At 40.0% G+C, this 15,038-nt stretch overlaps 2 protein-coding genes across 2 annotated transcripts; one reads left to right on the forward strand and one right to left on the reverse strand.

The window, feature by feature from the left end:
• The first annotated feature begins 3,217 nt into the window (after positions 1-3,217).
• On the forward strand, positions 3,218-5,037 carry zgc:158258 (uncharacterized protein LOC791186 homolog). The gene is made up of 3 exons (XM_053316607.1): positions 3,218-3,353; positions 3,592-3,787; positions 3,902-5,037. The coding sequence occupies exons 1-3, from the start codon at positions 3,249-3,251 to the stop codon at positions 5,035-5,037; spliced, it is 1,437 nt and encodes a 478-aa protein (XP_053172582.1). The 5' UTR covers positions 3,218-3,248.
• Positions 5,038-7,596: 2,559 nt separating this feature from the next.
• kif17 (kinesin family member 17) lies at positions 7,597-14,672 on the reverse strand. The gene is made up of 14 exons (XM_053315577.1): positions 14,442-14,672; positions 13,640-13,786; positions 13,323-13,424; positions 12,493-12,682; positions 11,443-11,895; positions 11,193-11,287; positions 10,942-11,107; positions 10,709-10,822; positions 10,494-10,626; positions 9,258-9,486; positions 8,544-8,802; positions 8,372-8,433; positions 8,167-8,290; positions 7,597-7,787 (listed from the first exon to the last, which is right to left on the reverse strand). The coding sequence occupies exons 1-14, from the start codon at positions 14,670-14,672 to the stop codon at positions 7,597-7,599; spliced, it is 2,496 nt and encodes an 831-aa protein (XP_053171552.1).
• Positions 14,673-15,038: the final 366 nt, after the last annotated feature.

Below are 15,038 nucleotides of genomic sequence, written 5' to 3' on the forward strand. Positions count from 1 at the left end.
AATGTTCAAAAATTATTTTTAAATTAAATTAGTTAACTTTAACTTTTACAGTGACAAACCTGGACTAATTTAGACGATCTGGTAACATTATGTGTAGTCTGAAGCAGAGAGACACTCAGCCGTTAATGATTAGCAGATTATTGGAGTTGTAGGAACTGTGCTGCTATGACAACCGGGGCTCGCGCGTCTTAAGGAGAATACTGCTCTCTGATTGGCCGAAAGCTTAGAGCACAAAGTCCTTCATACAGGTATCACTGCGCGGCTCACAGGTGTCTTCTTCCACTTGCACTGCAGCCACAGGATGGATAACTAAGATACGGAGATTCAAACAGGTATGTGGTCAACCAATGCAAGTTTGTTTTTATCCATGGTCAGCTAAATCTACTTAAAGTTTGTTTTAAACACGCATTTATGTTGTATTGATCTAATTTTAATCGTGTATTTCTCTTCTGACGTTAATATAAGATGAAACTGTTGCATAATAAATAGTACATATGAATATGATCATAAATTATCTTACTTTAGATTAACTACTCTACTTTCCAAATTAAAAAAAATGTGTTTAGTTTTTGAGAGTGTCTGTTGCTATAATGATGATGTTGTCTCATAATGAGATGATTAAATTATAACCTTAGATATCTTTCTTAATAGTATTTAATCAGCCTTTGCACGCTTTTCAGGCAGGGGTGAAAGAAAAGGGAAGTTTTTTCAGTGGATGTTTGCATGTGTGTTAAATGTTATTTATAAAGGATATAAAACCAATTGAACTTGGACCCTGTTGATATTGAATGCAGAGAGTTGAAGGACAGGGAGGGAGGAATAAAACAAACTTGAAAAAAAAGAAGAGTCATAATTTGACCTTGTTGCATAATCCCCATTATACAATCCATTATGGATAATATAATCTTGGCAAGGCCCTCTGTCTTTTTATATACGATCAAATCAAGACGTCAATTGCACCAGAGATTGTTGTTTCAAGGAGTTCGACATGGCAATTATAGTTATTGCCCTCTTTCTTACCTGTGCATCATACTATTTTGTGACTGCTAAGCTCATCTTGGTTTTTGTGGCCGTTGCTACTGTGTTGATAGGCGTATCTAAATGAAGATAACATTTAGATGTACTTTCACAGGAAATTGTCTATTGCGGTTAATGGCTAACTACAGTCTGGGTTTTGTTATGACACAGACTAACCCCAAGTCAAACATCACACTGAAACAGTACATCAGCTATTTTATACTTGATAGGGGAGTGCAAATGTCATTACAAGAAATAGCTTTAGAGTTTGAAACACTCTTTTGACATCCAGGCAACAGCAGCTGCTCTGGTTATTTGCATATGATCAAGCCAGATTGTGTCAGGTGAAAACACAATAAACGCTATCTCAGAGTTTCCGCTTTTCAGATTCATATCCTCACTTGCATGCAACAGGACAGATGGGGACATTTACATGCTGGCCCGGGGAAGTGGGTTTTAAATTTTTACAGGGATGAGATGACATGCATGAACTGTGAACAGGAGTGCTTTTGTGCCTTCGTTGGCCTATCTCACAGCCCTTCCGTCTCAGGTGGTGAAACTAATCCAGAAGTGAATTTTCTTTTCACTGGGATCAGACAAGGATTCATTTATACTAAACTTCCAGCTATATTTCTACAATTTCACTAGAGAAAGTAAACTATTTATTCTCTAAAATTTGATTTGGAGTAAATCCTATGCTCAAATAGCCCTTAAAACAACTGTTCATTCAATTTGTAACAGCCATATACAAATAAACGTACCATTATGAAAATGCTTATAACCACAGTGCCGTAATGTTGCACATATTTTAGTACTCCCAGGAGGAAAATAATGATGTCTTCTGAGTAAGCACATACACGCCAAATAAAAAATGTCCTAATATAAGTATGTTACAGTGGTCAAGCTGGATATCATATAGCTTTCGGGAGATCATTCCTGCTGCCTTACACTCCCTCTGAAACTGATCCGGTTGAGGAAGATTAGGAGTGGCATGTGGGCTGTAATCTGAGTCACATGCAGTAAGAGGACTAGTTAGATATCTGTCAGAAACACGCTAAACTATGATACCCTGGCTGTCACTCTCTACTGGTGAGGCCGTGTAGTCATCAGTTCACTACACACCACAGGGTCACATAGCATGCTACATGTTGATGAGATGACATGAGAGTAATGTTCATGCATTACTTTTTCAACCAAACACGTCACTTCTAAGGACAGTTGCAGTTATATTATTGTAAACCGTTTAGCGAAATCAGAACCAAACAAAAGACTTGCTTGAGATAGACCTTCAATCACAATTAACATCAAATTGCCTTTAAGTATTTTTCTTTGTGAGCAGGACTGTTTTAAGAACTCCTTAGATTTGCTAAGATTTAAGAGCCAACTGCTGAAAACACAAATCAGGAAATCAGACCTTGATGAACACTAAGGAAATACGGATGTTGTGAAAATGATAATGTAAATTTCTTATTGTCTTGCAAATGGAGGTGAGCTAGATTTTTTTTGATGTAATTTCCCAGTCTTGTCCAAGTCATGCTTGGATATTATAAACATGATATGACCTCACAGATAAAGTAAAAGTGTAAATGTGTAGGGCACTTTTTGCACACCGGGTACTTCATTATTATTTATTACATGTAAATTTGTTTTATTATTATAACATTAAAGTAACCCAGGGGTTTATTTTGATCTTGTGTTGACAGAACCTCGGGTTATTTATTCTAGTGATGTTTGACCAACACAGTGTATATTTAAACCTGAGATAATAGCAAACATGGATCAGCCTGATACGGAGCTGTCCAGGCCCCCGTGGTGCTGATTGCTATTCATACACAGCAGCAAATTTTCCTTTTTCTCCATGCCTGCATGCATTTGTGGGAACCAAATGTACAGCTTGCTTAACTCCAAGCCAATTATAGAGGGGCAAGCTAAAGTCTATTATTAATTATTTTACAACCTTCAGCAGTTAAATCAAAGCCGTGGAATTTAGTGACCTGGTCAATGTTTTTACAGAAAGTCCACTGAAGAATAACACAATGTAACAGGTCATTCTGTTACTGAATGTTACAGTCTGGTACAATTCAACAGTTGTCTGGTTATATATGATCAGTGCTTTGAGTGTGTTTTCAAAACTAAATTAAATTGTAATTTTAACTCACTATTTATCCTCCCTTTCACAGAGTGTGTAACAACAATCTGTGCCGCTAACTTTGGATAAGTAGGGCAGTAAGATGCCCAAAAGCGATACCTGGCCAGGTGGCATTGGATTGGAGACGATGACCGGCATGGACAGCGCTGGCAGCTGTGACAGTGTTGTCAGTGCCAATTCTGGCTTTGTAAGTAACTTCCTTAATAAATAACATCAAATGATAACAAAACCAAGCTAGTTTTTGATTGTAAGACGAATCCAACTGGTTTGGTAGTTGTGTTTCTGTTTAGAAGAAAATATTTAAATAGCTACTAGAAAGTAAAGTCAGTTGTGCTGTCAATCATTTTCTAACAGTTAATGCTATGTACTGTTTGTGATATTTCATTATGGAATTACATTTCTAAATGTCTGCTTTATTTATACAGAGTGATGACAGTCTGGAGTACTTGTCTGCTGAAGAGAAGGCCTGTCTCATGTTTTTGGAGGAGACTATTGAGTCTTTGGATACTGAGGATGATAGCGGACTGTCCAATGACGAACCTGACCAACTGTCCAACCCTGGCAACCTTGCTACCATAATGGCTGACCTGTCAGCCTCCATGAGCAAAAGCAAGCTCAGTGGTGAGTTAATCTCTGGGGACAGATGCAGAATTAGCTGTGATGTAGTCAATAAAATGTTTTGAAAAGAGATTAGTTGTATCTCTAGTGACAAACATGTGCTTCTTTGTCTTTCAGGCTCACCAACACAGTTCTCTGAGAAACCCTTCAAGGAAAAGGCTGACACCAAACCTATGCAGAGCTACTTGGTTCCTACACCTTTTGCTATGGCAAACAGCAATACTGCATTCAATGCTAAATCAGGTGTTTCCCCAGATACCAACTTCTGCTCTAAACCTCAGATCCCTTCTTCAACCAACAAATCCGGTCACCAATACAACCAGAATTCTCCTCGCGTACCTTTAGAGGTTAAGGTTGTGATACCTCCTCAGACCAAACCCAGAGACTACTCAGTTAGGACACCTGAGGGTCCTTTACCTAGAGGGCCTCTGTCCTACGATGCACTTGTTCATCTGCGGAGGAATGCCTCCACAAAGAAAACCCCATTATGTCCCAAAGTTGATCATACTATAGAGTGGGAGAAGCACCCTCGTGTCATAGTGGAAGGCCCAAACCTTGGAGATCTGTCAAGATCTGACAAATCACACTCAGAGGCTTCCAAGTCTAAGATGGGTCCCCCAGTTTTGGCACCCAAACCCAAAAGAATTCCTGCCAATATATCTGTGATGACACAAAATGAAGCACCCATAAACTCAGAATCTCCACACGATGTCAAGCATGCAACAGATCCAAAGTTGGTGAGACTGGAAGCTTTGCAGAAGCTGGGCCTCCTGAAGGACGAACAGCCAGAAAATGAGGCAGTGGTACACCCTAAACATGAACCCTCTTCAGATCCAACTCCCAACAGATTTGTAAAAGGTCCTGCTAACATTAACACATCAAGAACCCCATCTTTTTGTTATTCTCAAATGGCCACCGAACCGAAGAACAAGCCAAGTCTTCAGAGCAGTGCCAGTTTCCACTACTGCTCCAGACCTGACCAACAGTCTGAGTCTGCATCATATCCCCCCCAACCCAATGCATCGAAGGCACCTGCTCGAGAACGCTCTACCACCCTGGACAACCCTAGAAACGGTGGATACTGTCCTGAACCACAACGCACCACAGCAGCTGAACCAGTGAAAACGACCACTGCAGCAAAGCCTGTACCCCAAAAACCCTCAAGCCCTGTTGGATACACTGTGATGATGGTGCCTGGGATGGGAGCTGATCGGAAAGAGGCTCTCAGAAAGCTGGGGCTGCTCAAAGACTAAAACAAGTAAATAACAGAAGTCTTCCTGCATAAACACCGTTCAAGAGTACCATCAGCTTAAAGAGAGTTAGAGCATTAAGCAGTGACTTGGCACTTGGCACTTTGGCAAAGCAAAGCAGAAGGAGAGGATGAAGAAGAAGAGCAAGAATTTAAAGGGCAATAGAGCACTTTTATTTCTAGGTTCCATTTTGGTCTGTTGAGGGCAAATAGACATTAAGCAATTTAAAACATCAATATTGTGTTTAAGTACATCTCCAAATTAGATGCATTATGGGGTTGTTGAATGTTTAAGACACATTTTTATGTTTATGTTTATTCTATATCCAAATTCAATAAGAGAAAAAGATATAGTTATAAATCTTGGTGTGCATAAACATCACATTTCAAAATGATGGTAATATTTTGAATCTCAAAATGGCTTTCCATTACTCATACTTGTTATTCTTTTTAATTACAAGCATACTGTACATAACATGCAGCTCCATTGTACTTCTACTTAAAGGAAACATCAACCCAAATCAACAGGATTTTTACATTACTTGTCAGATTCATACATAGCTCACAGTTGTGCCTATAAGTGGATTGTTGAGTACATTTCCTGGAGCAAAGCCTCAAGTCAGAAGAAACATTTATGCAGCTCGTAATTATTGTAAGACAAAAGTGTTTGGAGGTGATTTTCTTTCAGTGTTTTCTAAACTTTAGTAGCTATCAGCAGTACACAATGTTAAAATCTGAAGTATCAATAGATCACCCATTTATTTTTACCATTTTATAACTATTGTTTAGATTGTTTCAAAAAATGTATGACAAACTGTGTTTATGTAACTGCCTTCAGTCAAAATACTGGGAATGTTTATTCAGAATGAAAGCAACCACAATGTGACTATTTTTACCTTCTCTTTACAATTTACATTAATATAATTGACAATAAAAAACTATGCATTTAATACATTGTGTAGTTATCTTTATCCTCACATCATTTAAACAAGCCAACATTTTTAAAGTGTGTAGGCTTACTGTCTGAGACTGGAACACGTTAATGAAGACTTGTTGACTTATGATTTGAAATGTGATTAGCTTGAGCTTTTAATGGTTTGCCTTTTCAGACTGAGCTGTTGAATTACATCCCACAGAATGAGTTTAACACAAAGAAGCAAAGAGCCTTCAATTCAGTTAAACCTTCATCCCTGTAAACCTGCACAGTGGCTTAGCCTCTCTGGTTCATCCAGCAATTCACTTACAGAATGACCATCAGTCATACTACTCATCTTACATGCCACTCAAGTGATGAGAAAGCCTGCTCAGCTGTTCTTTCATTATCCGATTATCTTGAGCCCCACCCCCGTGTGAACTTAGGACACCAATGCGCTCCTTTCTCTGCTTTCTCCCTGTCCTTTGCAAGACTTTTAATTCCTCCCACTGACTTATTTGAATAGCTTGACATTTCGTTATGTAACAGCCTTGAAGCTGCTGAGTTAGTATGCGGTTGATTGTTGCTAGAGACGATTACAGCTGCCTTCTGTACTGTTATCTCACATCAGGGTAAAGGGCTCAACTAATGGGCCAGGATCTGTGTCTACTGTGTCTGTGCACACGTAAATAAATGGTGTCAAGTTTTGAAACTGACACGGCTCTCTGCCGGTCAAGTAATATTAAACAATGGTTGAAGAAATCAGGCCATAGCCAAAATTAGAAATGTGATACTCAGACAGAAAAATGATCTGTAGAAAGGATTGAGTTTATCTGTATGGACACACAAAGGCATTTGAGTTGAGCTGCCTAGGGGAAAAAAAACATGTTACATTTGATGTATATTGTGTAATTTTAAAAACCTGACACTTACAGTACACATAGAGACTCTCTTTATTAATTCACAGATTTGTTTTTGGCTCATGCTCATCAACCTGTGAATAAAGACGTTGACCCCAAAGGTCAACTGTAACATGAGATCACTACCTGTCAGTGCTCTGCTGCCAAGACAACAGCCCCCCCTGCAAACATTTGTGATGGCCAGGTCATGTACCTGCACTGACACGTCTGACATAAATATTACTGTCTATAGCACTCTACACCAGCCAACTTACAATAGATGTTGGTGGTGTCAATTAAATTAATCAAAAACATAACAAAAACAAAAAAAACAAAACAAAACAAAAACATTTTTAACACATTTTATTTCTATTCAGCAGCATGTCCAGAATTTCAAATGTTGGAAATGGAAAAAGTTAAAACAGGTTTACAAACAGTGACAGTTAAATACATAAGAAGAGAAATATATAGAAGCTGGACTTTGAGTCTCACAGTACATTAATCACATTTGTTTTAAATTCAGTGCAACAGTTACAAAGGTAGTATGCTACTATAGGTAGATTTTTGTTCAAAATTAACATTCAAATGTAATTTAAAAAATGTCACAGCTGGATTGATTTGTTTACTACTGTAAATACAAATCTCTGTTAGAAGTAGTCATTTCATTCAATATTGGATCAATCACAGTGTATAAAATTGCTGTCAAAAACAAAAGACAGTGAGATGTGGAAGGCATGTGAATTCAGTCCTTTCAGTAACCCTCATTATTGATGTGAGACTTGCTTTTTTTGCGCTTCACCTTACCATTGGACATCGGGAAACCCAACGACTCGAGGCGGAAGGGGCGTGGCAGGACGGAGTCTGAGCTGACAGGCGGGTTCATGTTGGAACCGCTCACAGTTAGGTGGGACGCCCCATTAACGAGGGGAGGAGAGTGGACAACTGTAAGAGAAGAGCTTCATCAGTTGGGTTAAAACCAGAATATGAGAGAAAATGCCAAAATGTAAATTGGCTTGGTACTGTGACTGCTGCAGATGGTTGATGCTTTAAGAATTAATATCTTGTAAATGGAAAGGTTAAATATTAGCATTTACACTGACCTGAACTGTAGTCAAAAGTAAATATTTTAACTTTGAGATGTTCTAAACTTTCTCCAATATATAAAAAAAATATATTTTATGCCTGATTTAAGTTATTCCATTGAGGCTTAATTAATTTCTCCCTAACAAAAAAAGACAAACCAGAGACACAGAATGATGACAACCTCCATGTTTACCATAATCAGAAGTACAGCTAATTTACTGTCAGGTCCTGGTCTTACCGTGTCCCCTGGTGGCTTCACCTCCCAGTAGTTGGCTCGCCCTCTTTGACTTGAAGTAGGTGCTGGCAATATTTTCGCTGTCGCTACGGTCCAGCATTTCCTTATACCTGTCCTCTTCCGCTTGCTAAAAACAGACAGGGGTAAGACTCTATGGCAGTGTTTCAGTGTGTGTAAGTTAAAGATGATGTGTGGAACATAAACAGACCGAAAATGGTTCTCCAATATCAGCGACTGAGCCTCTGTGAGCTGGAAGTTTTGGAGCCACTGCTGTAAGAGAGAAAGAAAACGAGATAATATTTAAGGAAAGTAACCTGTAAGAAATGTAGGATTTACAGTATCACTAGCTGCTTTCTATATGCCCTCTTCATACATCCCACCTGAAGGCAGTGTTGTTTTCTGCACCATCACGTCTGGCAGTCTCCAAGTGGCGCTGTCCTCGTCCCAGACAGCTTCTTTCTTCAGGCGGTCCAGGTTGCTGTAGTTGCAGTCACGTCGCACCAGGGGCACCATACGCTCCAGCAGGCTGTGGAGTAACTGGCCTTCCCTCTCCAGCCGACGGATTGTTGCCAGATAATCGTCCCTTTCCACTTCAAACTCTGCCTGCAGGTCACGGATCTCCAGTTTGGCTGCTTTCAGCTGCCACAAGGAGGTTAATGTAGTTTTATGGTTGAACAGTAGAACATGTGATTCAACACTGAAAGTTTAAAGACTCCATATTATCCAGTATCAGTTTAAGCAAAGGCCTTTGGTACAAAGTGAGTGTCATTTGATGTGATTTCTTTGGTGTTACATTATAAAATCCAAATCAGAAAATCCAAGAGGAGACAAAAGTATCTATCACTGAATAAAAAAAAGAAAAAACATCTATTAAGTAATGAAATTTGGTAGTGAACCAGACAATGAATGTAATATTTTCATAGTAACAAAAGGTATTTCAGAGTGGAGCAATTATATCAATTATTAAAAAAAAGCTTTACAGAAGACCCAAAACATAGATTCCTCTTTTTGTAATAAGTTAGTTCTATTTTTGCAAATTAACTCAAAATAAACTATATGTATCCCATATTTATCGTACAGCTGCTGTGACAGACCTTGCCTTGGACTTTGACCAACATCTGATTTTTGGCATGGACCTCTTCCTGGATGGAGTTGTAGACATTTAAGAGCACATTTTCACTATCCTCGCTGTTCTCCGACAAGGCCGTGATGAGCTGGACTTTTCTCTGATCTGCGAGGGTCTTCCTCTGTCGGTGTCTCTGCTGTAACTCTTTGTTCCTGGCTTGTTCTCCTCCTACCACCTCCTGCTCCAGCTGCTGCAGCCTGGGGAGCAGATGTGGATGAATGGGAACACTTCATGGATGGGAGGTAAGTAGAATAATGACATCAAACTACGTAACAAGAGGCAATGGAGCTGTAATGGGTGTCAGGTATGAAAACAGACTGCTTTTCGAAATAGGCATTTATAAATACTGTCAAATGTATATCTTAAAAGTTAAAGATGTTATAGTAGTTTAACCCTCCTGTTGTCCTCGAGTCAAGGAAGGGAGGAAGAAGGAAGGAAAGGAAGGAAGGGAGGAAGGAAAGGAGGGAGGCAGGAAGAGAGGAAGGAAAGGAAAGAAGGGAGGAAGGTAGGAAGGAAAGAAGGAGGGAGGGCGGAAAGAAGGACAGAAGGACGGGAGGAAGGGAGGAAGGGAAGGAGGAAAGTAGGAAGGAAAGAAGGAGGGAGGGAGGCAGGAAGAGAGGAAGGAAGGTGAGAAGGGAGGGGAGAGAGGAAGGAAGGGAGGAAAGAAGGAAGGAAGGAAAGAAGGAAGGAAGGAGGCAGGAAGAGAGGAAGGAAGGTAGGAGGAAGGGAAGGGAGGGAGGAAAGGAAGGAAGGTAGGAAGGAAGGAAGGAGGGAGGGAGGAAAGAAAAACAGAAGGAAGGAAGGAAGAAAGGAAGGAAGGAAGGAAGGAAGGAAGGAAGGAAGGAAGGAAGGAAGGAAAGAAGGACAGGAGGAAGGAAGGAAGGAAGGAAGGAAGGAAGGAAGGAAGGAAGGAAGGAAGGAAGGAAGGAAAGAAGGACAGAAGGAAGGGAGGAAGGAATGCAATCCAATTGTAAAAGGAAAGCAATGGTGTAAGCATACAGTATCATCATGTATTTTTCTTCATATGGTTCCATCACAACATATTTCACATCCTCTTCAGAATAATGGCACAAGATATAATGAAGAAAAAAGCATCACAGTACAAGCAGTGCTCATAGTAAGGATCACATGTTTGGTTCCTGACTGTGACAGTTCCTGAGGATGTATATAAAATGTGTGTTGTTTACCACTGAAGCCCACAAACCTTTCCAGGACATGTTTCTGATCCAGAGACCCTGCTGTGGTGACATCAGGTGAATCTCTGAGCCCATCTCCATCTGGACCTTTTTGGACACTGACAGCTGCACACGGTACAGCGGACTGGCTCACCAACATGAGAAAATAACATCCAGTAAATTTCTAATGATCCATAGTTTTATTTCTTAGGTGGTAGATGTTATGGATGATAAATGAAAATACCAGTGGCGGACAGTACCTCAGTCAGGGAAGTTTCCTCAATTGTACTGCTGCACAAGGGATCGGTAGTGAGACGCAGCTCCTCCTCAGCGACCTGTGTCATGCAACTGGAGCTCACTGATGTTGGGAAACAAAACAATGCAAAGCAGTTAACAGAATACGGGTGTTTTGGACACAACTTGAATCAATTTAGTGTTAGTTGGTTTCTTGTTTCAAGGCCAATGACTTTCTGTTACCATTCCTTGTGATAGAGCTCCCCCTGCTGGCTCGTGCCTCCTCCAGATCAGACAGCTTCAATTCATAGGAGGAACGCAGGGTAGCGATGTCCTCCTGCAGCTTTGCCTTGGATTCCTGCTCTGCATTATACTCAGCCTGCAACTTGGCAAGCCTCGCCTCGTACTCCTGTGGAGAGAGCAATAAATCACCTGGATCTTATACTGCGAGTGATGTGAAGTGATATATTAGTGTGGGAACACTCTGGAGTTACCTCTTTAATCTTCTCCTTTTCTGCTTCTGTGGTGCTAGATTGTGGCCTTGAAGGGACAGCAGAAGAAGTCTCAGACGACTGACCAGACAGTAGAGCTGTAAAAAAAAAAAGAAAAAGAAAAAGAAAAGAATAGAAAAAGCAAGACAGGTGATAAAAATGATTTTTTACCAGTAGATTCAAATAAAACATCACTCTTATAAAATTCACAATCAATCAAGAAAGAAGCCTAGCCACAAAATAAGTCACTTACATGAAAGGTTAGCAGTGCCCAGCTGGCCTGAGATGAGGGCCCGCAGGTTCTTGATCTCTTCCTGATACTCTCGGAGCAGAGCATCCTTAGGGTCCTCATTGATACGAGGCCTGTTCTGGATGCTCTTGGCCCGGTTGGCATAGCGCAGAGTGCTCAAGCTTTCCTCGTAGTTGTTGTCAGCAGGGGAGAGACAGGCAATCATCAAGGTTCGCGTGTTCCCTCCCAGGGAGTCCTGCAGCAGCCTGGTCAGCTTGGAGTCCCGGTAGGGGATGTATTTGGAGCGTCCGTCCACCAGAGCAGAGATGACGTTGCCCAGAGCAGAGAGGGACAGGTTGATCTTGGTGGCCTCCCTGAGTCGCTCTCCAGTTGCGCCGGTTTTAGACTGACGCTCACTTCCTGCCAGGTCCACAAGGTTGAGCTTACCTGCTCGTATATGGTCCTCACCATCTCCATCTGAGAATGTAGAGTAAATACAACTTTAAAGTTTGTATCTTAATGTTGCATTATACAAATAATCCACTCTTAGATGCAGTTAAAGAAACTAGCTATTTCCATCCATTACCATTTTTTGTCTATTAAATAGTTTGCTGCCATTTTTGCTTATTTTCTGGATAACCAATTCACCTTTTGTACCAACATTCAACTCATGCAAGGGAAAATCATCCTAGAGGAGACAAAGATTAAAACTTCTCCATCTTAAGTGGCAAATAAACCAGGATCTAATTGTTTCCAGTGTCCACTTTTGATTCCAATCTGAGATGACTGTGAACACATCAAAATTTAACTCTAGACCTACTTAAACTTTTCAATATTTAATCGATTACATAGTAGCAGATGATGTCGGTTGAGAGGAAATTCGCTGAACCTAATAAACTGATGATGCGATTGTGGAATTTTCCTTTAATGTTGATCTGATGGTGACGTTATGAGACATAATAGGGCCACATGCTCCCACAAGCACAAGTTAATGCAAACAAAAACATATTTATCACTAAACAGATTAAAGATTAAAGATTAAATGGTATTGTATAATTGTGTGTTTGTGTTCACCAGTGTTGCAAATCTCCAGGTGGATGGTGAAGATGGAGTGGGAACGAGAGGAGTCTTTGTTCATCAGCGTGTAGCCCACTGCCCGATTCCTCCAGCCTTGCTCTATGATCCTCTCACACTCCCCCACACTGTGCACAGTGTGCATGGAGAGGTCCCGCACATACACTCCATGCTCTGGGTGCTCCTTCAACTGGGGGGCACGCACGCACACACACACACACACACACACACACACACACACACACACACACACACACACACCAAATCTAACACCTTGTTGAAACACCTTGACCTTCAATGGGTCATGTAATAACTGTGCTTTCAAGTCACCATGGTAACATTTACAGTATTGAGCACAAAGCAAAAGGCAATGTGTTTGCTGTTAGAGAACAGTTTAAAGAAACAGGTTTCATAATCAACACTTTGCCTTCTTATGTTACACAATAATGTCTGATTATTTGCCTGATTTCTTTAGTCCAGCTTTTATTAAACTTCTTTTATTTGACTTTTCTTTTGTCTTTTTAATCTATTTTAACCTTTTTTTTTAACTCTAACTTTTAATAGTCCTTTTCTCTTATTTTACTTCTTTAATTATTTATTTTCACTTATTTCAATTACATTTTTAAGCATTTTTATTTTTCTCTTGTGTGTATTGGTCTCAATTTTTGTCTTTAATTTGTTCTTTGTTTTTATTCCTTTTTTTATTTTGTCAGCTTGTCAATCAACTAACTGTAAAGCACTTTGAACTACGCTAATCTGTATGAAAGATGCTATATAAATAAAGTTTGATTTATTGATAGATTCAAACTATAGTGTTTTAAGAAACTTACCTCTAATCTCTGCTTGGTGTCATTTCCCAAAAGGTCTCTGATTTCCTCATTGTAAATCTCCAAATAGGAAGCCCTCACCAGGAATTTGGTATTTTCAGCACACTAGCTTGCAAACAAACACATAAAAAAGTTTCTTTCTGAGCACACAAAGCAGTAGATAAGCCAGGAAAGAACAAGAACTAGCACGTTGAAGCAAGTATGTATTTTATATTGTATACAACTAGGTGACACTGCTTGTTTACATTTTTTTCATGGACTCATTGAATGAATGTCTACAATGGATTCATTACACAGTTGACAACAGCTGCCCAGCCTACCTGAATGCTCTCAAAGACATGCTCAAAGGCTCGTGGAATAACCCCCCTCTGGGCTGCAGGCTCGGTGACTCCCTGCATGGTGAAAGACTTACCGCTTCCAGTTTGACCATAGGCAAAAATTGTGCCATTGTACCCCTCAGTGACACCCTGTAAAAAGTGAAAAATATAGGATTAGTGACCTTTGGCTCATTTCTTTAAAGAAAAACATCCGGCTGACCTTTACAAGTGACTGACAGCAGACTGTTAAGTAAATAATGAGGACTAAAGTCATTAGCAATAAGATATAGGCTACTGATGTTGCTACAACTAAGGGTGTCTAGTAACCAATGCAATGTGAATGCCTGGATCTCCACACTGTCGTTTTTCTAAAATAAAGGTTGGCAATTCAAATATATCTTTAAAAATAGTTTTGAAATGATATTTGCACAATTTTTTAACCAAAAGTAACAGAGTGTTCCTGAAAATGTCAAATGGTGTAACCACAAAAGAATGATAAATATTAAAAATGTGTTCCACCTATAGTGTATGTAAGTGTACTTTTTATTAAATAATTACTTCATTTTAAAACATCAAATGAAAATAAATATTTTTGGAGTATTTAAATTGTAAAGCAAAGTAAGTTTTGACAAATGTGTGTTGCATTCAAAAGTGGATTATAATTATTCCACATTGTAGTTCACATGTATCTTGCTGTATATAATTAGATTTCTATGAAAGAAATTCTGGTTACACTAATTGTTTTGGGTTGCATCACATCAATGACCCATATAAAACAGAAATGTTACACTGTTTCCAGGCTTACCTCTACTAGAGGATATGCAATCTCGTTGTACATCTGCTCAGTGTTTTGATCAATGAAGTAGGTCCCATCAAAGGTGAACTGTTTGGGTGGCTCATCCAGTGCCCTGGGCTTCTCTATGAAGCACTGGCAGCGGCGCAGGTCCATGCACAGCACCATCTTACAGCCCAGAGCATGCTCCCTGTCATTCAGAGGCCTGCACCTTACCACCACCTTCACTGACTCTGACCCCATCTCTCGACATTCAGATCTACACAAACTATGCAGGCAGCTGTCTCGTATAAAAAAAAGATCAGACCTTGGCAGCTTTAAACATGGTATAGCCGCCTAGTCAGAGGACATGCTCTGCAGACAAATAGGTTAAATAACAGCACATCTCCAGGTTAAAGTTCACAAAGAGAAGCTGATGACCAAATAAAAATCAAACAACAAGTGCAAGAAAAAATGTTCAAAAGAAGAGATGAAGAGGAAAACAAGCTGAGTAGATGCCCTTTTCAGGTCCACTGCAATTCCGCTCCTCTTCCCACGGCGTTTCCAAGTTGCCTAGCAACACTACAACAACCGTGGAGGGATGACCTTAACCCGGCGCAGCGGCCATTT

Source organism: Scomber japonicus, chromosome 3, assembly GCF_027409825.1.
Source record: "Scomber japonicus isolate fScoJap1 chromosome 3, fScoJap1.pri, whole genome shotgun sequence".
Taxonomy (NCBI): domain Eukaryota; kingdom Metazoa; phylum Chordata; class Actinopteri; order Scombriformes; family Scombridae; genus Scomber; species Scomber japonicus.

Coding starts and splice junctions, on each gene's coding strand:
- kif17 (XM_053315577.1), bottom strand. CDS start 14,672: ATGGGGTCAGAGTCAGTGAAGGTGGTGGTAAGGTGCAGGCCTCTGAAT. Junction 12,683..13,322: donor ACACCAAGCAGAGATTAGAG/GTAAGTTTCTTA, acceptor CGTGCCCCCCAG/TTGAAGGAGCACCCAGAGCA. Junction 11,896..12,492: donor CCTGGAGATTTGCAACACTG/GTGAACACAAAC, acceptor CTACATTCTCAG/ATGGAGATGGTGAGGACCAT.
- zgc:158258 (XM_053316607.1), top strand. CDS start 3,249: ATGCCCAAAAGCGATACCTGGCCAGGTGGCATTGGATTGGAGACGATG. Junction 3,354..3,591: donor TCAGTGCCAATTCTGGCTTT/GTAAGTAACTTC, acceptor TTATTTATACAG/AGTGATGACAGTCTGGAGTA. Junction 3,788..3,901: donor GAGCAAAAGCAAGCTCAGTG/GTGAGTTAATCT, acceptor TTTGTCTTTCAG/GCTCACCAACACAGTTCTCT.